This window comes from Adelges cooleyi, unplaced genomic scaffold (assembly GCF_023614345.1).
Source record: "Adelges cooleyi isolate 19-005CV unplaced genomic scaffold, UGA_ACOO_1.1 ACOO_flye_CR_arks_rails_tigmint_CR_PRNA_574, whole genome shotgun sequence".
Lineage (NCBI taxonomy): Eukaryota > Metazoa > Arthropoda > Insecta > Hemiptera > Adelgidae > Adelges > Adelges cooleyi.
In genome coordinates, this window is record NW_026096268.1 from 12,107,726 (window position 1) to 12,131,799 (window position 24,074).

The 24,074-nt window shown below is 32.4% G+C and overlaps 1 protein-coding gene and 2 long non-coding RNA genes across 3 annotated transcripts; 1 reads left to right on the plus strand and 2 right to left on the minus strand.

The window, feature by feature from the left end:
* Positions 1-1,934: 1,934 nt before the first annotated feature.
* LOC126843206 (uncharacterized) lies at positions 1,935-7,217 on the minus strand. Its single transcript, XM_050580580.1, has 10 exons — positions 7,212-7,217; positions 6,969-7,086; positions 6,627-6,680; positions 5,575-5,592; positions 4,098-4,115; positions 3,829-3,870; positions 3,652-3,669; positions 3,330-3,368; positions 2,989-3,042; positions 1,935-2,233 (listed from the first exon to the last, which is right to left on the minus strand). The coding sequence occupies exons 1-10, from the start codon at positions 7,215-7,217 to the stop codon at positions 2,199-2,201; spliced, it is 402 nt and encodes a 133-aa protein (XP_050436537.1). The 3' UTR covers positions 1,935-2,198.
* A 234-nt stretch (positions 7,218-7,451) lies between these two features.
* LOC126843368 (uncharacterized) lies at positions 7,452-14,580 on the minus strand. The gene is made up of 4 exons (XR_007686416.1): positions 14,461-14,580; positions 7,787-7,804; positions 7,710-7,727; positions 7,452-7,493 (listed from the first exon to the last, which is right to left on the minus strand). It is a non-coding gene; the product is annotated as an uncharacterized LOC126843368 (long non-coding RNA).
* LOC126843367 (uncharacterized) lies at positions 10,994-12,143 on the plus strand. The gene is made up of 4 exons (XR_007686415.1): positions 10,994-11,152; positions 11,243-11,381; positions 11,697-11,887; positions 11,980-12,143. It is a non-coding gene; the product is annotated as an uncharacterized LOC126843367 (long non-coding RNA).
* Positions 14,581-24,074: the final 9,494 nt, after the last annotated feature.

The window sequence follows — 24,074 nt, forward strand, 5'->3', positions numbered from 1 at the left end:
GATATTGTTTTACACGAGTATGATATTATTTTATATGCGCACAAACGCGGCGGCGGCGGCGGCGACAACGCTTTGACATCAAGTTAATAACGCGTTTTAAATAATAATATTATCGTACCTATGTATGATAATATATGTACAATGTGACAAACGCGAGAAGAGACCGCCAAATTCGATTTTGACTCTCGACGTCCGTTTTTTTTAACGGGTAACGCGATATTGTTATTTTACAATAGAATATATGTGGTGTGTATTATCTTATCCACACAATACATATATATATACTGGTGGAACCAAATTGAAGAGGCGCTGTTTTGTCGCCTTTACTCGGAATTTACCATGCAAACGAATTTGTACGCACAACAAAGTCGCCGTCCCGCAATGTATTATTCCGTTTGACGGGCAAATCACTTGTCGCCAGTGATTCTACAATAATATTTTCCCGCCAAAGACATTATTTCGCCATTAAAGGCTTTAGAATAATAATAATAATACGGTATAAATTCCGTCGTTTTGAAACGCACCACCACCACCACGCTCGAAAAACACACATTATTATTTCAATATTATATTATGCACATATATATATATAAACCGTGTCGGAATGAACTTAAGTCCAATTTATATTTACCGCGAAAGTCACTCGGGAATAATGTACTCGTTGTAAACGCTTTTTTCATATTATTGTATAAAAATCTATGACATAAAATTACATTTTGCCAACCAAAAAAAATAAGCGTTTTCGAATAATATGTCTGGCCAGGGCGGCGAAAAAGCGCGTGCGACGAGATTAATCGAATCTGTTATTAAGATCCGGTCGCGGACCGGGGACGAAGATAAATTGCCCGTGAAACCGGAAACGGTTTGCATACGCTCAAAGCTTCCGGTCAACGAGAGACCCGAGTCGGTTTAACCCCGCGGGACTTGAACACTTTTGATTGATGAACCACCGCTTAGGGAAAATGCGCGACGCTGTACAAAATCACAATACAATTTAAAAATTATTCAATCGGTTTCAAGTGTGCACATTTTTCGTGTTGTCCTGCCCGTTATCTGCTTACAAAATTCATAATAAACTACATATACTGCTTCCTCTGGAAAATCTGTGTGTTAATTTTCCTTCTTGATGGTTTCAAACCATCGATCCGGACGGATTCGATTCGATTGGGAATAATAATTAACGCGAACAAATCCGAACAGATTTTAGTAATTGAATTTCAGTCGGCTAGACCGTGTGAATTTGATATGTACGACCTATACGTGTCGTCCGCACATCAGGTCTACGGTCCGGCGAGTCTACACGCCACTTCTGCTATCAACCCCGTTTCAATTACGTGTGACGGGTGCAATTAATTATACGGTCCATAGTAAATTTAGCCCAATAATGAAATGTACACAAACACACACACACACACCCTTATTGTACCTGTCCGTTGATAAAATATATAATAATATCGGATACCGTGTTGTTGACCGTCCGGTGGTCTATGTCTGGGATATTTGTGTTTGTATGTTACACATACAGGCGTACTCTCATCAACGTTTTGTATTTGCTCGACACTCGCCACCAAAAAACAAACGCCATTTCGTTCCCACGATTTTTATTCCACCCGCCCGTAGCCTATTGGTTAATTGAAAAAGACTGATAACGACTTACATTAAGAACTGGTAAAATATTCAATCGATAAAACGGTGTCGAAAAAAAAAGCCAATACGGCGGAGGTCACAGGTCTACTATTATATCTGAAAGTGATAACATCACTTTGAAATAAACTCTAATATTTTCATTATCTATTGACACTCACACACAGCAACGTGGAAATTTCCCAAAACCAGTTTGACCACACAAAAGAACAAAAAAGTTTAAGGATGAAGCAAAAAAAAATTAGGGGTGTATTTAGAAGTAGTAAAAAAAACTTAAAATAGACCGGATGTAAACATTATTCATTCGGTAAATATGTACTTTATTGACTGAGAATTAATGACACAGTAATAGACGTAGTATAATACATACTCGAGAAAAAAAAAATGGTTACACGAAATGAGTTATTAATATAATTTGTAGGTACAAACACAATGATAAAAAAATAGAAATTAAAAAAAAAACACATCTGATATTACACGAAATATTAGAAAAAATGAATTTTCAGTATATGAATGGAAGCTGTGGTATTTCAGTGATGTAGTTTTCAAATTTTTCAGCGATGATTGCAACTCCACTCTGAATCAGTTACTATAAAATAAAAATATTAGGTATTATTATAATTGTTTGTTTTAAACCAAATAATGTTAGTCAGTATTGTAATATATATAGGTAGTATTAATATTTGCAATATTACTAATAGGTAATTATTACATAGAAAATAACCGATTTGATATATATATATTTTAACTCATAAAGCATAAGTCCTAGTCACTTAAAAATTACTCACTTAAAAAAGACTACAGGCTAAAAAACAAAAGTAATGTGTTATATTACAATATATAATTTGTAACTAAGTACAGTTCCTTTATACTTGTATAATGTAAATAAATTCCTCAAAATTCTTCAATGAACCTTAATAATTTTCCTATTCTTTTACATCTCAATATTTACTGCGTTTGAATTATAAATGGCTTACGACGTTGTCTTTCGGCAGTCTCGTGTTCTACCTTCAACGTTTTAATTTCTCTTCATGACTCTATTTGTCTCTCTATGGCTTTATGTCTCTATTTTTGTTCAAGCTTTCATCCTGAATCGGTGTCGCCTTTATACGTTTACGTCTAATTGATCTGATCTAATTTCCTCAAAACATCTTAATTTTGCAATCTTTGTAGTATCTATATTCATTTCATTCGGACGACCTTTTCACTTTTCGGTTAATTCTTTTTGTTTTATATACAAGAATAATATGTATGCTTATTTGATAATAACAAACAAAAATTGTGTTGTTTTCTAATAACTCCCATCCTCATAATGTAAAATTTATCACAAAAATAAGTTATTACGTGGATCCTGGGCTGGACCTGGCGGCGGGGGTGGTGGTTGTGTGCTTGGGTCGTCTGAAACATTGAAAAAAAAAATTAACTTATTGTTAGTTTTATCTCGCGCTGCATTTATAAACTCAATATCAACCAACAAAATCCTCGAAAAAAAAATATTATAAAATAAAAGTGAAAAAAATTAAGAAATAAAAGTGGTTTGTGCCCGACGCTCAACGAAAGGGCAACAATATTTTAAAACTAAATTATCTTTAACAAGTAAATTAAATTAATAATTATCGGTTCTTATAAAAAATAAAAGCATGCTTAAAAATGTGTATTATACTAAAAAATATTTTATTACGTACCAACTACAATTACGGTATTGATTACATCACCAGTAGTATCTGAAACATAAAAAATAAATATAATTGTATAAATCGAACAATCCTTTATAGCTGTTATTGTTGTTAACTTCTTAGGTACCTAATTTGACTTTCACTTTTCTCCTACCTTCTTAAGGTGTAAACAAATTTTAAAACTGCTTGACCTCGTCAAGTTGAGAAATGTATATTATCATGAAATTTATCATCAGCTTATAAACGATAAACAAACATGTTTATAAAACCTAACAAACAATGCTTTGAAATCAAAGCACGAAGCAATAGTATAATTTTGTTAAGAACTTACTGCTGGTGCCTGAATCAGCTGAAACGTGAAAAATAGTTATGTAAAATATAAAAAGAAATAAAAAAAACAAATAACAGGCGTACGAATATACGGATTTCCCTGAGATATTACTTTTTGGGGAAATTTGTTTATTTAAGTTTTATTTTTCCTAAAGAAAAAGGTTATTATATGGCCTACCTTGTAGGTTTGGGAGTGGTGCAGGTGTTGTGTCTGGTTTTCCTGAAACATAGAAAACAAAAAATTACATACTGCTAGTTATATCTCGTACTACGTTCTATAATTTATGATCAGCCAACAAAATCCACGAAAAAAATAATATATAAAATATTATATTATTATTCGAATATGTTCAAAAACGAATAACAAAAATGTATCAAAGTCATAACAAACAAGGCTTTGGAATCAAAGCACAATAGAAAAGTAGTACAGTTTAATTTAAAACTTACGGTCGGGTGCATAATCAGCTGAAACATTAAACATAATTAGATTTTCTATATATATATCTATTTAAAAAAAATATGGAGTACAAATATACAAATTTCCCCGAGATATTTGTACCGGGTGATTGGTGAACTATGGACCAGTCAATAACTTAGAAGATATTAGACTTCTTAAAATTATTTTTTCTTATAATTTTATAGTTATTAGTTGGGACAAATTTAATATATTTTTGAAAAATATAACCCCATTTCTTATATGTTAAAACTGTATGAAATTAATACTGTATGAATTTTAAATGGTAACGTATAGTTTTAATTAACTTTTTAAATTAAGAAACATTTGCTGAACATTTTGACTGGTCGATAACCAGTTTTGGATAATTAGTTTTCAAGTTATTCAATTTTAAAAGTTATGACGGGAGGGGAAGGGTGGTTGAGTAATCCGCGCAGATAAAAACATCTCTACTCTCCACCCTTCCACCCGTCCTAAATTTTAAACTTTAATAACTTTGAAACTAAATATCCAAAACTAGTTATCGACCAGTCAAAATATTCAGCAAATTATTCTTAATTTAAAAAGTTAATAAAAACTATACGTTTGCATTTAAAATTCTTAAGTTCCTACAGTTTTAACACATAAGGGATGGGGTTATATTTTTCAAAAATATATTAAATTTGTCCCAACTAATACCTATAAAATTATAAAAAAAAAATAATTAAAAAAAGTCTAATATCTTCTAAGTTATTGACTGGTCCATAGTTAACCAATCACCCGGTATATTACCTCTTATAAAAATTTATTATTTTAAGTTCAATTAAAAAAAAAATAATAATGACACCTACTGTAAAGTGAAGGACTATTATAATATTTGAATATTATATTATATTACATAAATATAAATAAACACATATAATATTTTATAGATTATAAATTAATAAATCTGATCAAAATATCCAAATAAATACGGCATTTTTAAAAACGCAATGTAAAATAATTTATAAAGAAACAAATGACCAGCTAGTATACAAATTAAAGTATAACACACAATTCATTTAGGACTAAGGCCGACTAGAAAATATATTCATATGACCCTGTAGATATTAAAGGCATACACAACCCAACAAAAAAAAAAATCATTTTTATATTTAACTTTGATACTCTACGTTATGAAAAAAAATATTGCGAAAACAGAATTTGAAAAACAAACTATATAAATAATTTGTTTTTTTTGGCTGTGTATGCCTTTAAAAAAACTTAGAAGCCTGCCCGCTGTATAGTTCTACTAAAACAAAAAGAAGTAAAAAATAAAATAATACATTTTAAAACTGCGCTAGTATACTAATACCTTTATCGAGTGTAAAAATGTATGTTATCATTCAACTTACCGTCAGCTGAAAAACACAAATGTATTAAAGTCACAACAAACAAAGCTTTGGAATCATAGCATCTAAGAAAAATAGTACAATTTAATTTAAAACTTACGGTCGGGCCCAATAACAGCTGAAACATGAAAAATAATTGTGTGTAATCTATAAAAAAATCAGTGCACATGTGATTATATAAATTTCCCTATGATTCTCACTTAGGGAAATTTGTTTATTTAAGTTACTATATCCCAAATTAATTTGTTAGACTATAAACTAAAACTATTTTATTTTCTGGACTAAATCGTTGTACCTAATAAAATACATTGAAAAATTTTATTTTTAACACTAATACTTTTGGATTAATGTTCAAACACTAAGTAAGTCAGTACTACATTTTAGGCATTTAAGTCATTTTAGGCTTTAAATTTGTTTTCAACTTTTTGTTTATGCTTATTACCTGTAGTTATAGCCAAAATAACGAATAACATTACAATGATGCTTCTGATATTCATGTTTAAGATCCACAATAATTGTGTAAAGATTAACAATGGATGACGTTTAAACTTTATGATTTCAAGTTAGACAATGTAGGTACTAAAGAAGTTGAATAACCTACAAGACCTAACATCATCCATATTTACAGAATGTCTAGTTTACAATGCCTGTTGCAATTAAAACAAATAATAACAGGTGTCTTTCAAAAAAACCAGCTAACAACAAGATGATTATTTATGTTTACGTTGAAAATTTAAGTTTTTAGAATTAATAACCCTGTCTTTGTTATTGAACCTCCCCCCCTCGTTTTTTATTTCGAAATCCATCCCTGAAGTAGTAATCTACAACACAATAACAAAAAAAATGGAAATTACAAAAAACACATCAATATTACACAAAATATTAGTAATATTTATCGCCTTTATACGTACGTCTAATTGATCTGATCTAATGGTTTCAGTCGACGTTTCCTCAAAACATCTTAATTTTGCAATCTTTGCAGTATCTATATTTATTTTATTCGGACGATCTTTTCACTTTTCGGTTAATTCTTTTTGTTTTATATACAAGAATAATATGTATGCTTATTTGATAATAACAAACAAAAATTGTGTTGTATTCTTATAACTCCCACCTCATAATGTAAAATTTATCACAAAAATAAGTTATTACGTGCATCCTGGGCTGGATCTGGCGGCGGTGGTGGTGGTTGTGTGCTTGGGTCGTCTGAAACATTGAAAACAAAAAATTAACTTATTGTTAGTTTTATCTCTCGCTGCATTTATAAACTCAATATCAACCAACAAAATCCTCGAAAAAAAAATATTATAAAATAAAAGTGAAAAAAATTAAGAAATAAAAGTGGTTTGTGCCCGACGCTCAACGAAAGGGCAAGAATATTTTAAAACTAAATTATCTTTAACAAGTAAATTAAATTAATAATTATCGGTTCTTATAAAAAATAAAAGCATGCTTAAAAATGTGTATTATACTAAAAAATATTTTATTACGTACCAACTATAATTACGGTATGGCTTACATCACCAGTAGTATCTGAAACATAAAAAATAAATATAATTGTATAAATCGAACAATCCTTTATAGCTGTTATTGTTGTTAACTTCTTAGGTACCTAATTTGACTTTCACTTTTCTCCTACCTTCTTAAGGTGTAAACAAATTTTAAAACTGCTTGACCTCGTCAAGTTGAGAAATGTATATTATCATGAAATTTATCATCAGCTTATAAACGATAAACAAACATGTTTATAAAACCTAACAAACAATGCTTTGAAATCAAAGCACCGAAGCAAAATAGTATAATTTTGTTAAGAACTTACTGCTGGTGCCTGAATCAGCTGAAACGTGAAAAATAGTTATGTAAAATATAAAAATATATAAAAAAAAATAACAAGCGAACGAATATACAAACTTCCCTGAGATTTTACTTTTTGGGGAAATTTGTTTATTTAAGTTTTATTTTTCCTACATGGCCTACCTTGTAGGTTTGGGAGTGGTGCTGGTGTTGTGTCTGGTTTTCCTGAAACATTGAAAATAAAAAATGACATACTGCTAGTTATATCTCGTACTACGTTCTGTAATTTATGATCAGCCAACAAAATCCACGAAAAAAATATTATATATTAAATTCGAATATGTACAAAAACGAATAACAAAAATGTATCAAAGTCATAACAATCAGAGCTTTGAAATCAAAGCACCACAGAAAAACAGTACAGTTTAATTTATAACTTACGGTAGGGTGCATAATCAGCTGAAACATTAAACATAATTAAATTTTCTATAAATAGTACAATTTAATTTAAAACTTACGGTCGGGCCCAATAACAGCTGAAACATGAAAAATAATTGTGTGTAATATATAAAAAAATCAGTGCACATGTGATTATATAAATTTCCCTATGATTCTCACTTAGGGAAATTTGTTTATTTAAGTTACTATTTCCCAAATTAATTTGTTAGACTATAAACTAAAAATATTTTATTTTCTGGACTAAATCGTTGTACCTAATAAAATAGATTGAAAAATGTTATTTTTAACACTAATACTTTTGGATTAATGTTCATAAAGGTCAAACACTAAGTAAGTCAGTAATGCATTTTAGGCATTTAAGTCATTTTAGGCTTCAAATTTGTTTTCAACTTTTTGCTTATGCTTATTACCTGTAGTTATAGCCAAAATAACGAATAACATTACAATGATGCTTCTGATATTCATGTTTAAGATCCGTAATAATTGTGTAAAGATTAACAATGGATGTGGCTTAAGTTTTAAGATTTCAAGTTAACACCACGACAGTGTAGGTACTAAAGAAGTTGAATAACGTACAAGACCTAACGTTATCCACATTTACAGAATATCTAGTTTACAATGCCTGTTGCAATTTAAACAAGTAAAAACAGGTGTCTTTCGAAAAAACAAGCTAAGAACAAGACGATTATTTGTTTTTATGTTGAAAATTTGAGTTTTTAGAATTAATATAACTGTTTTTGTTATTGAACCTCCTCCCCCCTCATTTTTTATTTCAAAATCCATCTTTGAAAAGGTTTGTTTTTTTTTTTAATATTCGAGCAATAAAAATTGCTGCAATGAGTAGAATTTAAACTTTAACCAACCGTATATATTTGTATATTTTCTCTAATAAATCTCATTAGTTTCTAAATACAATAACAAAAGACGGCCTTTTAGCCTCCATAAAGGCGATGTTAAACTAAAGAAAATATACATATTTGAAAGCGGTTTCTGTGGAGACGTGGGAATGTGCCTTTTAGTTTTTTATTTGCTCAACATTTGACTTTTTCATACGTTCTAAGTTTTAATTCGATTTCTAAAAGTCATTTCACTTTGTATATTAATACGGTTTCAAAAAATACTGTTTACACTTATATGGCGAGTTGGAAAATTGCGCATTTTATTTCTGGAATCATATACATGCTGTGTGACCGTACTTAGGTACTTCCAAACTATTTAAATTCGACATACGTGGGGGGTAGTCTGTTAAGTTTCTATGCCGGAAAGATAACGGGAACATTCCATTATCATTTATCTTCCACGCTTCATGATAGATTTAGAGCCAATTTGAATAAAAAAGTTAATTATATTCTGAAAGAAACTTAAGAAAATAATAAATTATAATTTACAATTTTAGTTTTATAAGTTTAAAATTGTTAAGAAAAAAGTTACAAAATAACATCCAAAAAGAAAAATATATAGTCAAAAAGATAATAATGTTTATTTTAATTGGGTAGGAAAAGATTTTATTTATTTATTTTCATTCAAATGTTGAATTTTATCAAATATAAAAATTGTAATATAAATCAGTAGAATTTTATCGATATAGGTAAACCTATTGTCATAAAATCGTTGTAGTTGAATTTTAAAACTGATTAATTTGTTTGCATGTAAACTATAAATATTAATTTTTTTTATTGACACCATTTTTCTTATCAAAGGCTCTATACGGCAATATTTAACCGATGTAAAATTTGAAATGTCATTTTAAAAGAACTTATTATTTTAGCTCGAAATAGCACAATACATAAACAAGTTGTAAAAATAAAAACAATTTTAATTTAAAAATATTAAATGCAGACAAATTTTTTTTATTATATACCTACACAAGTAAAACCAATATTGCTGTTTAAGTTTTGTCTAGAACACATATGCGTGTTATAATATTTTATGCTGATTTTTTTTTAAAACCGTTTTATTAAAACTGTAAGTATTTCAATCAAACGTTCAAACAACGGTTAATCTAATTCACAGACAATTTATATTGATTTAAGTAAGTCGATATTTTGATAGGTGTATTGGAGTAAACACAACAAAAATATATAACTAAAATAAACTAAAGAACAGTACGCCTATCTACTTTGGACTGATATAATCGTGTGTTGTTGAAGCCTTAAAACTAATAAAAAAAAACTACAACACTAATAAAATATCAAAGTTTTACTAAAAAAAATATATTTTTAAAAATATGCAATAAACACAAAACGCTATTTTAGTTATTTTTAAAATATACATAAATGTAAAATAAATATTATCATTTCCATTATTATTTACACATCATTATTAAAGACAATACCTTCACGGTTGAAACTTAAATAATAGTATAAATCAATAACATAGTATAGGATGCGACTAAATGGTGAAAAAATAAACCGCACAAAGGGTGGATCGAAGACGCCGCTGTACAGACTGTCATTTTTTTTTCCAGTGCATTACGCTCAATTAAAAAACTAAAGCGCACACGCCGACACCAGTATAGAGACTTTGGTGTTGTTTGAGCTTTTAATTGCTGAAAACGGCCGAAGGGGTTTTATTTGAAAAATTTACAACCCGAAGTCAATATCTTAGAAGATATTAGACTTTTTTAATTATTTTTTTTTTGTACTATTATAGTTATTAGGTGGGACAAATTTAATGTATTTTTCAAAATTTTAACACCATCCCTTATGCGTTAAAACCATATCAACTTTAGATTTTTAAATGGTAACCCCCAATTTTTTTTTGATGATCGTGTTTATTTTTTTTAAATTTAATTTTAGGCGTAAAAACTAGGTAAATCGATTGAGTAGTTAACGAGCTACACAGTTTTAAAATTAAAGGGAGTGTAAAAAATAAATTAAATATCTTGGAGACGCTAACATATTAATGTGACTGCTCTCTGTTATTATTTATTGACAATTAACTTTGACAATAGCTATTGTAGCGTTTAAAAATCATAACCGTACCAAACACTATTTACTTTAGGTAAATAATTCACCGATAGTAAATAATAATGATAACCGCTATATCGACTGACAAATATACCACCACTACACACTTTTACATTTATTTTGTAAAATAGTAGGTATGTTTAATTTGTTATCAATACCTTGTGTATATTTTTCCAGCATTTAGCAATTATTTGTTTTGGTTAATTTGACACATTTTGTTTATTCATGCGATTTGTACGTCTTAATTTCATAGTATATTATAATAATATAGTATCATAACTTACTAGATCTAGATCTATGAACTTGTCAACATTTATTGTGTTTTAAATAATAACATTGATATTAAATATCCATAATCAATGTGAATACCAAGATGGAGTTTTGCTCAAGTGACAAGTCTATAAAACCTAAAACCTTACTTATAAAATGTATGCACATCAAATATCAAAATTAAAGGTACTTATAATAATAATATGTTATTTAAAATAAATAGAGTAATTTGAATTATGCTTGATGATATTTTAATTAAAACTTTTATTTTTACAGTATTATGTCTTTGTTCTGAGAAACTTATAAATGTGTAGTTTTGTGTTTTAACATATTGGTATCTGAATTCAAAGAAAAAATATAAAATTTTTTATGAAAAAATTGAATCTTCAATCATCATTTACTGAATCAATAATAGGTAAGATAATGTATTTATTAATATAGGTGTATTGTATAAGTACATTTTTTTATTAGAAAAATATAATTAATCGTTTTTTATTATTCATGAACATATAAAATGTTTTTACATAATAAGTTTTTTTGGATTACTTATGTTTATCATACTTAATATGTTTAATTAAAATGCGTTACTTAAAAATTAACGTTTAACTTAAAAATTATCATACTTGTATAATTATAAAAAATATATGTGTATACTGATATTTGTTGCTTAACCATATAATTATTTAAGTATCTAAGAAACTTATTTAATTTTTTTAATTATATGTTTCAGTATGTTCAATATTAATATGGACTATCTCAACTTAAATTGATATTTGTTATTGTCTACAACTACACTACTACCAACGTCAAATTTGGTGTATTATATTATTGTAGTCAATCAGTCTAAACTAATTCCATCAATACATTGTCGAATGTTGTGGTATTCAATTTTCAGTAAATTTATAGGTGTTTTATTTTAAGGTAAAATATATAAGATCATCAGTTTGCAATAATTTAGTTAATTTCTATGAATTCATCTCTAACAATTTATTTTTATTATTATTTTTTTTTAGTTACTGTGGCACACTATTGCAGATAACGGTTTTCCATTAAGTCAGTAAGAAGAATAAGATGGATTCACAAGTTCAAATCAAATATTAGACAACTATATATATTTAGTTATTCAGCTAAAAATGTAATTCAATAAAATAATTTAAAAGTACTTTATCATTTTAAAAGTGACATAAAGTTTTTTAAACACACATATACTTAACATATCTATAATTATTATACATTATTTATTAATTATTAATGATGAATTCTTTATTTAATATTAATTTAATCTAAAATGCTGCTGAGAATGTTAATATTTCTAAAATATGTTATTGTCTTAATCCAAATCTTGAAATTATTTTCATGATGGCATAGTTTTGGCATTAGCTATTACAGAATTTATTGACAACTTTCTAGTGGTTTACGATTAAGTTTTTATAAGTAATAAAGTAAATAAAATTATAAAACACAAAATAGAAAAAAAAATGTTAACTATTGGATTAAGTGTAAAAAAGATTAAAACCCGACGATGCCACGGCGACGACCGTGGCACACAGAGAATTATTTATACATACTCTTAGTGATACAATAGCAGCGAAAAGGGTTACAACCCTTCCGGGTCACACGACAAAGACTTCAAAAGAAAATTATATTGTAGTAGTCATTTTTTCCCCGCATTTCATAATACCCTCAAGTTATAAAAAATGAAAAAAAACTAAGCGGGTTTACTTGGAAAATATTCCCGGAGACGTTCATTGATAAAAGTTCCTTGGGCGGTTTTTTAAAAATATTTTTTATGAATTAGTTCATTACCCACTACGGTCAACTTATGTGCAAACAAGTCCGACCATTAAAATCGAATTTAATACTCTTTAAGCATTTTTTATTAGGCATGTCTGTTATGTAAATAACAATTCATTCAAATATTAACCTAACGATATATTTTATTGAATCTGCATTTGTATTATTAAACTATTAGCGGTCACTTTTCTATTCGATACAATATAAATACACTATATTGAATTTTGAATTATAACTAATTACTAGCTTTAGGTGTCAAAATGAACATGAAAGTAGTCAACTGAACGATTGTATTCTCAGTTTTGATGGGCATAATATTCTATAGGCAATACATTTTGTTAGATTAAAATAAAGTCTATTTATTTTGAGCCAACGTCAGTGTTCACCGTTGATTGCTGCGTAAGACGTGTTTGTATCGAGCTTAATTATAACAATTATTTGTATAATTTATTACATTCTGTTAGGTACATTGTAAGGTGTGTCCCGAGGGTATAGGGTCGGCAGTGAATCCTCGCGGGCAATGGAACGTCCGGTGTCACAGCACAGAGACCACAGAGGATAAATAATATCAACAACATCAAACAAAGTCTACAATACATTGTATACACAATCAAACAATATTCAACTGGCCGTGCATAATCATTCATAATCGATTCGATGACGTTTGCACGCCACCGCCAAAGTTGAAACCGTGTTATTAATTAATTATTACCCCAGGGTGTAGGTTATATATACAGTTGTGCTGTGTATATTACTGACAATGATCCGTACTAGGTACACTGCTGCTGCTGCTGCTGCTGATGATGATGATGATGATGAGTATGACAAAGTGAAACGAAACGGCAAAATGCAAATAATAACAGACTTTGTGCTGTGATATTATTCAGGATTTCACTCGTCCCGCGGCTATTGACATTTCCGAAGCATTAATTAAATAACATATTATTCCACGCGCTGTCCATCCTTTTTTGTTTTATTCCCCTACTTTGTAGTTTGTATAGCTCAGATATTATAATATTTGAATCGGCCGACCCCACCGATGCGCGTGACAGCGAGGTGGTCACCGCAAGATAGTGGAAAAATATAGCAAGTTTTTTATTCATTTCACACAATATAGCCACTAAAAGTTGACACTTGAGTCTGGTACGATTTCAAATCATTGGATCTTTAAAATCATTTTTTCAGTACCTTTGGACTATCACACATGATTTTGTGTGAAAAAAGTTCTCAAAATAAAGCAACGATAAAATAATAAAATCAGTCAGTGACATATGTATTATCCCATTTTTGACTGTAATATATTATTGTTAATGTTAATATTATTCTAATAACTTATTTTATTTTATTTTAGAAATTTAGAGCTCGGAAGAATTATGAATATTCATTATTTAAAATGGAAAAAATCAAGTTTGATGATATTTTATGTTAAAAACTATTGGATCTAGGAGAACTTAAATTTTGATTTTCCAATATCATTTTGTAAGCCCCACGATTTCCTACCAAACACGATGAACACATATTGTGTCAATATTAAAAACATTTGCAGAGGATTTCTATGAAAATATATTATTATTAAAACGTACCGTGTGAGAATGGCGTATGTATTGATCGGAACTCAATATTATACCTAATGTGAGTTTTACGAGCGCTATCAAACAAATTACTATTAAAAGTAACAGTAATAATAATTGTAAACATACCTGGAAGGGAAGAATTATGATGATGTTATCACCAGGCACTGCAGACAGGGTCTAGTGTACCGTGACATAATTAAAAAGCAATTTCGTCCGGTGCGATAGATGTGTGTGTGTATGTGGACACTTTATATTTTATGATGCCCGCAGATGTTTATCGTGTCTAACAGGTGTACACGCCACAATATGCGCCAATAACGTTTTAATCAAATTAATAAAATAGATTTCACTGTTTAATCTGATCTTTCCCACACTGTACAAATAATGACAAAATATATATTGATGTTTAATAAACTAGGCGAGGACATATTACGGTAATTATTATATTGTATTGTGTCGAAAACCATATATATATATATTTTTTTTTAATCAAAATCATGTTGACCGATGACTGTACACATAATTGTACAAAAGCCAATCGGCATTATTGTGACCGTGTGTAAGATGGTTTTTTAATGTACCTACAAAATATATATCAACAGCTGTTTGTTAACAGCTTTCCGTGTTTGAAAAACACTGTATAACTTGTGTTATTTTTCCAAGGGACCTCTGGACACGGCGACGAGGGTCCCGCCGGGATCTTAAACCCTCCCCCGAAGATCCGGCGCGTTACTTACTTAAAAGGTGCTCGTAAATTCGATTACGTTCAAGAACTCCAGTGTACGTTTCCACCGGATTTTTGTCGTCAAGATTAAATTCTTCTTGTCACGGCACACACTCGGCCATACAATTCCCTCGATCTGCTCCTCTCCCGTAATCCGGAAATACGTCCACTTGGCTGTTTTCCCAATTGTCCGTCGTAAAAACCTCGGCAGGACAATATTTGACGTTGATGATAACGACGACTGCGCTGATTGGACGACAGAGCTTCTGCTACAACAACGGCCGGGATTAAACTCTGGTGCTTTCGGTAAACCCCAAAAATCGTTTAGCCACTTCGCACTTACGGCTATTTACCGACTGCTGAAATCAGAACTAAAAAAAAAATCAGCACAATGCAGTCGATAGCAGTGTAATAAGTGCGCGCTGCAATCGTTTGGAAAAACGATGAAACCGGAGAAACACAACCAATCTAATCTTAAGAAGATAGATAGAAATACTTCCCTAAAATTTTTAATAAACTCTGATAGCAAGGTTTTAGGTAAAATATTTATTTTCTTATCAAATTATAAATGTTAAGTAATAATTGTCTTTGGTCCGACATCAAACATCATGGCAGGGGTAATTTTTTAAATCACACCGTTTTCCTTTGATCCAACAAAGGGTCGGGGGGAGGGGAAAACAATACTAATTATTATATTGTGCTGTTGTGGTAATGCAATATGTGGTACTCTTTTTATGCAGTACTCAAACCACTCCGGCAACGAACATCCCGTTTGTATAATAGCGAATTGATATTGTTTTCGATTAGCGACGTGAAGCGGACGGAATAAGGAGGAGGATCGATGTAAACTGTTTGTATACGATGGATTGTATACAAATAAGGCGCACGTTTATTGTGATGGGTTTGCGCTCGATTTGAGTGAGTACATAAGTGTACATATACTAGCCAAGAGTAATTGTATATTATCGTGGACGACTATACCTATACACGCATAATATAACACCATTGTGTACAACGCGCTTAATGGTTACTAAACAGGAATACAAATGCGGTCAAAAGTTGTCCGGACAATTATTATATTATTGTCGGTCCCCTAAAGCGCATTAAACAGCATAACGACATTATCCCCTTGGCGGTAATACGTCCAAAATGTCTTGGCGTGCACTTACCGCGCCGGAAAACAAATATTGCCCGCGGTAACACGCCCCGGTCCGTGTTAGAACCAAAAAACAAAACCTAAAAAAAGCGTTTATAAATAAAAAAATAATAATTCCCAACAAAACGTCACCGTCTCGTGTGTGTGTGTTTATAATGCATTAACGCGTTGTTTGCTTTCTAGAACCGATGACGCCTACTGCCTCGGACATACTTTTAAGTATATACCGGAATTACCAAATTTAAAATGCACAAGTACAACACACGGCAGGTAAGCAAACTGTGGAATTTCAGAAGCGAGATATTGAATAATGAAAATTAGTCTGTAGGTTTTTTTTTTTTTTTTTTTATTAATTACTATACCCGACCACGCTGTTGCCGGGTCAGCACGGCGCGCGCGTTATGTATAATTTATGTAAAAGCTTGCCGGATGTGTGCAGGGCCTTTTTGTCCACTGCTATATTCTTGTGTTGACACAACTTTTAATCAAATTTTTTTTTATCCTGCAGTCCGTTTTCCCTGTCCCGTGTATGTTAATCAGTGTTTAATGGGCTGCATTCGAATATTGTATACAAACAACGCCAGACAAACTCGCCTGCCACCCACCCTGCCCTCGAGCTCGACCGGTGTACACTCTCCGGTCGACAACATTGTAGCTGTGAGCCTTTGTGGTCAGTAAAAAAAAAAATAATAGTAAAAAAAACCTTCTGCTACCTACTATACACAGCCACCGTGTCAATTATTGTCATTTCCATTAGGATTCGTCCGCGGCAACCGCTGATTAAAATCGAATCCAATCCCCCCTCCCCCTCGATCCGGTGACCAAAACATTCGTCGAAGGGTCGACCCCTTTTTTTCGATGGCCGTTCACGCTTATTTTGACATTTCAATAGAGAACCTAAAAAAACTACACATAAACGCCAAACATTGGAATCCGTGCAAATTACCGATACGACACTTCAGCGAAATTAGTTTTAATTAAATTTTGTTCTAACATGTAAACGGTTTTGATTGGCAAACATAAATTTCTAAAAAAAAGAAACATTTGACCGCAATAGGTCTGACCGATATAATTAAATATAAAAAATGTTTCTTAGGTTGTTTTAATATGATATAAAATGTGAATTATTTTCAAAACATCTATCCTCTATTATTTTCCACCAAACCTCGACAAAACATTTAGAAAATATCAATATTTTTAAATTGCGCTTTCAATCTCGGTATAATGACAGCTGTATATTATGCGGTTGTGACAAAATATGAGAACGCCATTCGCCTTATACCGACTTATATTGTCAGCTGTCGGATACAGTCAATTCAAAAAATATATTTATATGTAATACAATGCATTTTGACCTAACCGATTCGGTGTACTGACTTGTCGATATCAAATTGGGTTCGGTTAACAGGTACAGCCTGTGTTCGGTTTCTTTTGCGACAAGCCGCCAACCCTACCGTACAAGTAGTGCTGTGTTTTTTACGGTCATGTCAAATAGGATATTGTAAACAATTGGAAATCCCGGAAAAGGAATTATTATATTGTTCAAATATTATATAGAGGTTTACCGTCCGTCCTTCAACCAGAGGGTGTACCGTCAAATATTATGTCAAACGAGATGTTCGCTATGTATATATACTCCACCCCATTACAAGTATGTAGAAACCATTTTAAATGAAATAAAACAAGCTTGTCAACAGCGAACAAGGGGAGAGAAGACAAGAATAAAAGTCGACTACGATCGGACTTGTACAAATATATTGTGTATATACATGTATAAAAAAAAAAGCAAGAAGAAGCACACTATACACTCACCGCGAGCGGAATCAAAGACACGACTTTGAGTAAAAAGCTTTTAGCGTTGTTTGTAAAATGAGGGCAAGGGATACGTAGGTATACATGTATACCTACTTTATATTTGCACAGTAATAGCCTGTGTCTAAAAAAAAAAAAAAAAAAATGTAAATTGCATTAGTACATTGTCATACTTGTTATACTCCAAGTGTTTTGTATAAAGCGTGAGCGCACATCGAGTGGTTCGCTCGTATGCGTTTATGTATAAAAAATAATCCGCGTTGCAACTGTCGAAATTTGCAAGTATATTGTTTCAAAACCAAAAACAAAGTGTACTTATCGGAGCGGCAGGGCGCTTTATCCGTGTGCGTGGGAAAACCGTCTATATGCCAATTATAGGAGACGATTATTATTACCTATCTCGTGTAAGGGTGAGTGGAATTTTTTTTGGAATTTGGCAACAAGTATAAAAACGCCAAGTTAGAAAACCAAAAAAAATTACCAGCGCCGATAAAAAAAAACTCATGTTTAACAAAACCTAACCGCTATTGTTCTTCTACACAATGATGATAATATATTCAACGCGAACCGGAGATACCGCACTCGCTACTATTACATCATGTCGAACGTCAATGATGATGATAATCATGTGAACCGTGTTTTTTATTATAATTCATTTTTTTTTTATCCACCGACGATGATGTCTCGCAACACACACGTGTGACTCATCGGCGATCGCCGCGGCGCACGTTCGATTCATCGAGACCCACGCGGCCTCTGTCTGTATGTGCGAGTGTGTGTACAATATTATTATGGTAAAGGCGAATTACCCGGTCCGGATGTCGCACGGTCTTCAGTCAAAGTCAAACCCGGCACCGGGTTTCCCGTCTCCGTATTGCCGGCACTATCTCTTCCCGGACCGAGAGAGAGGGTGTTGTCCGTTGTATTAATCAAGCGACGGTCGCAACGACAACAACCGCCTAATGTATATAAGTTGCCAATTATAAACGTTTTCTATAACCGTCTCTCTCTGGCATAACGACTTGGTAAAAGTGCCGGAGGAAACGGCGGGTCATTTGTATAAAACGACTGCAGCATAGTCATGTATTGGTACATTATAGGATATTCAGGCGTTTTGGCGCGACCACCCTCGGTTGAAAAATCACTATATAGACGCCAAAAAGTGATTATCATCGCGAGACGACACCGGCAAATGTGTACTCTGCGATCAGAAATATAACAAATTATTTAGTCGCGCTCCGGAGATACTATGTTTTCGTATTGTTTTGTCAAAACTATAGCAATATATTATAACGACGGTTCGGGCCCGAGCACGGGAAATCGCACATTTCACCCCCCAAAAGCGTTGCCAGTATTTTATTGTCGCGTGATTGGATACAATGAACGATGCTCGTCGCCATAATGATCATACACCTAATGTCGGTGAAATCGTTTCAAAATCAAACGACACGACAATTTATTATAAATTATTCTTCGTTTACTTAGGTCTGAGATGGTCCAACTGGATGCTGAGATGGTCCAGTTGGATGCTAGAGGTGAGGTAAGAGGCGAGAGATTAGAGATAAAACATTCGATATTAGAAAGTACCAAAAAGTACCAGGGTCCTATATTTTTATATTAACACATATCCATGTTCCTATGTATATCCTTGCAGCGGATGTCATGCCCACTTTTTTTATAAACATCTTCTCGAAATTTGGTGGACAATTTTATAAAAGTAATATTTATATTTATATTAAAATATTTAAAAACATTGTACCGTGTTTCCAAATTCCATCGAATGATTCGATTAAATAAAAATATATTCAATAGTGACAACACAAAATGTAGTTACTATACGCTATACATGCACCGAACGCTATATTTTCCGTTTGCTACCCTATTGCCTACTTGTCCTGCTAATTATTAAAAATGCAACAAGTATTATAATAAATGTCCTCGTTTTATTTACATATTACATTCAAATGGCTATCGACAGTTCAGATATCAGTTGAATTACATACACTGCCTTTTCCTGTATTATCTAATAATATACTATTGATATTAATGTCAATACCATTATTATAATCTCCAAGTCTCCTTGGGGGCTATTCTATACGACACATGTTCGAAGTACGATTCATTGATTGAAATAATATGTCGAAAGCAAAATATACATATTGCATACGCCTATAAGGATGTAGTAATTACTGTATTTTTTTTCCAGTATTATTATGATGATTATTTACGGCTATACAGTTCAACTTTGCCACTTTTGTACAATACAATATGAACATATTATTATCATTATTAAAACAGGAATCGCGGAATTTCCGCGTCCCTAAACACATTGACAACCGTCGTAAGGCCGCGCCGGCATAATTCCCTCGGTGGACCCTGACTTTTGATTAAAAGCGCCAAAGATATTATTTCCGACTTCCTTCCTACGTGTCTTCGGTACTTTGATGCGGCCGTTAAAGAATTCCTCGCGTAGAGGTGCGGGAGGTGGGTATATAATATATATATATATATAAGTTCGCCGAACAGTAGTAAGTACACACAGCAGCCAAAACCGGGATAGAGAGAGCGAGAAAGAGACGATGGTCCGGGAGAGCTTTTATTATTACAGTATTACTGGATAATCTGTGCGGGGGCAGGGAAGAAAAAAAAGCGCAGCCGACCGTGCAAGCCCGGTTCATTAACGTTTCGCCAATTATATACGCCGTCGAAGGCAGTCGGCCGTGATGGATTCACATTATTATATATAGAGATAGAGAGAGATGTATACACTCCTCTGCCGCCGTCAACGATATTTTCCGGAATATTTTTCATATCCCTTTACCTCCCCTGCACATGCCGCTGCACCTTGGACGGGACCGTATCCCATAATAAAACGTTCCCTCTGCCCCCTTAATCCCGCGCGCGGCTTCTTCGTTTATACACTATATTATATTGTATACAAGGAAAATCATAGAGCGTTTTCATTACACCACCATACGCGGTAGTCCGTAATTTGTCACCAGAGAGTGTATATCTTAAGAATCACACACACACACACGCACACCCGTTATGTTTTTGGGGTCCGGAATATAATCGCTATACTTAAAGTCATGCCTCGAGGCGTAATTACTGTTGTATTATATATATATTATATTACACGGCATGTATACGTGTGTCGCTTCGACGTCGACTTTGGCAATAAAGCCAAATGTATTCGGAGACGACCGCGTTTACCGCGTTGATGAGGACGAGCTCGATCTGATCTACGGTGTCTTATTAAAATATTACCCGTGTGCAGTTATAATATAATATGTAAGTACGACGTCACGGTGAACGGCACAACGCGTATCTGAGTGATTATTATTCATATTATATATTATAGTCACAAACGCCGCGGTGATGTTAAATGATCCATTTGATGTAAGACACTGGTTCTCTCAAGAAAACATTAATTAATTAGTTTTTTATGCTTGGTATAATACACATTGCATTGTATATTATTGCGTTATGTAGTATCAAATAAGTATAAAATGAGAAAAAAAGTAATTTAAACCGTTTTTCGATTGAATCGGTGTTTATCGGTTATACCTGTCTGATTCTACGCCTATATGGATAAAACGGTAATAAAAAAACAACGGTAGACGGGACAAGAAATTTAAGACAATTATGAAATTCCGAACATGTTATTCTTGAAGGGAAAAAAAAAAGTCATAATACATAGTTTACATTGACAAAGTGCAGTGCGCACAATGCGAGAGCGAGCATCTACCGAATAATAATAATAATAAAATTGTAATGCTGTATTATATTATACTATACCTACTACTATAATGGTCGGACGACGACGACGGTATTTAAGAAATCGTCACGGATCTACATCAGCCGATCCATTTTGTCCTTTTGTGGATCGTCTCGGCGGTCGATGGTGCTGACGATAAGATTTCTCGCAGGGTCAGAGGTGAGACGCGAGAGAAATAGCCGCTCCACACACACACAAAAAAATATAATAAAATAAAAAAACAACAACACCGCCTTATAGTTGTCGCATTCCATATTATTATTATACAAACCGTATAATGCACTGGTAACAACGACGACGTGTGTTAGCCGTGTGTTAATCCGTTCCATTTTTTTTTCTCTCTAATTTTCATTATTATTATTATTATTGTTATTATTTCCTTCTTGTACTTAATATATTCTTCCATATTATTAATGTGCGTGCACACAAGCCGAGCGCATCGTCTGTCACCGATTCTCGCTTCTTTTGGGGAGGTTACCCGACCGTGTACCTACGATAATGTATACATATTACACACACACACACACATACTTTCCGCCCGAGTAACAACACAATGGACATCGGAGTCCGATATATATAGATTTCGGACGTTGATGAATAACGCACTCGGCATCGACCGTAGATTTATATATAACAATAATAATAATGCACCGGACCCGGCCGTGACAGACACCTATATAAATTTGACAGGGTCACATAAGGAGTTCTCGCCTCGTGTTTGTTTAGGATTGCAGCGGCTATAATATGTGTTTTCATTTCCAACAACCCGTTCAACCCAGAACCGTCTCATCCGTATCTATCTCTCTGTATCTCTCTCTCTCTCTCTCTCTCTCTCTCTCTCCCGATTACTCCACGGTCTTCCTACGGTGTATGTACCTTGTGCGCGCAGACATTTGCATAATGTCTCCGTCGTCGTCGGGGTGCGTTCAACTCTTATGGGACACACAAAAGAGTGCGCGCCATCCGACCCCCCGTAGATGATCTTTCTTTTATACATAATAATAATATAATAATACACTGTTCTTCCCGGTTTGAAAAAAAAACGCGGTCATTACCGTTGAAAAATTCCAATTCGAGGTCGCGGTCCTTCGAAGGGTAAAACGGTAGTATATCGTATATTATGTATTGTGTCTACTGTATAATATCGTAACACCGTAATGATCGCCACCGGTAATAATATATCTTTATAAACGGCCATAATATGTACATTATCGATACCATTATCGGACGATTGTGAGGTTCCTATATGATACAATATACACACAACAATATTATCATTATCCATTAGCGACATGTATGTTATTCGAGCACTAGGATTTTATTTAAAGTCAAAGCTCATTTTTTGCCACGACCCGAGTCTATGCCTATGTGTTTCTCTGAAAAATAATTTATTAGAAAATAAATTTAAAAAACCACATGTAAATTGGCCAGCAGTTTCCAAGATTACCAGCTGGGGCAAAGAGAGATATTGTATTGTCATATTTAGGCAATACACTTGTGTGTGTGATAAATAGTTAGATTTAAATCTACCAAAAATAATACTATATAGCTTTGGTGAACTTTGGTATTAGCAATCATAGTTTTAATTGATTTAAAAGCTACTTAACGAACAGGAAACAAATGGTCAGGATCAGTGACATTACAGGTCAGGTTGGTTTAGTTGAATATGGAGTACCTCAAAGAAGCGTTCTAGGTCCAATTTTATTTTTATTATATATCAACGCAGTAAGTGATTTAATTATTGATGGGTTGGTTTGTTTTGCTTCATATTTCAATATGGGTTACTAATTTGGGGAGGTTCGGCAGATTGTTTTTTAAATCAACTACAAACAAACCAGAACAATATAGTTAAAATTTGCCTAAATAAATATTCTTTATCTGGTTCTACCTCGCATAATTAAAGAGAATTGGGTGTCCTACCTGTTAAACTTCTATATAAAAAATTTGCCATTCTATTCACATTTAAAAACTCCAGTAAAGTACTTGACGGTCAAGATCTTGTAGACAAAAGGGAAAATAGACGGTTTAATATACCTATCGATTACCCGTGCAAATCTTTTGGTCAATCATTTGTAAACTATCTAGGTCCTGTGTTTTTCAACTCAATGCCATGTCTGTAAAAAAAAATATTCAGCTCTCTCGAAATAATGCTAAAATATTAGTATATAATTGGTTGTTCTCCCTAAAAAGTTAAAATATTATAATCTTAGCTTCTATTGCTGTGTTTAAATTGTTTATTATTTGTATATTCTTGTTTCTCTTTTTTTGTT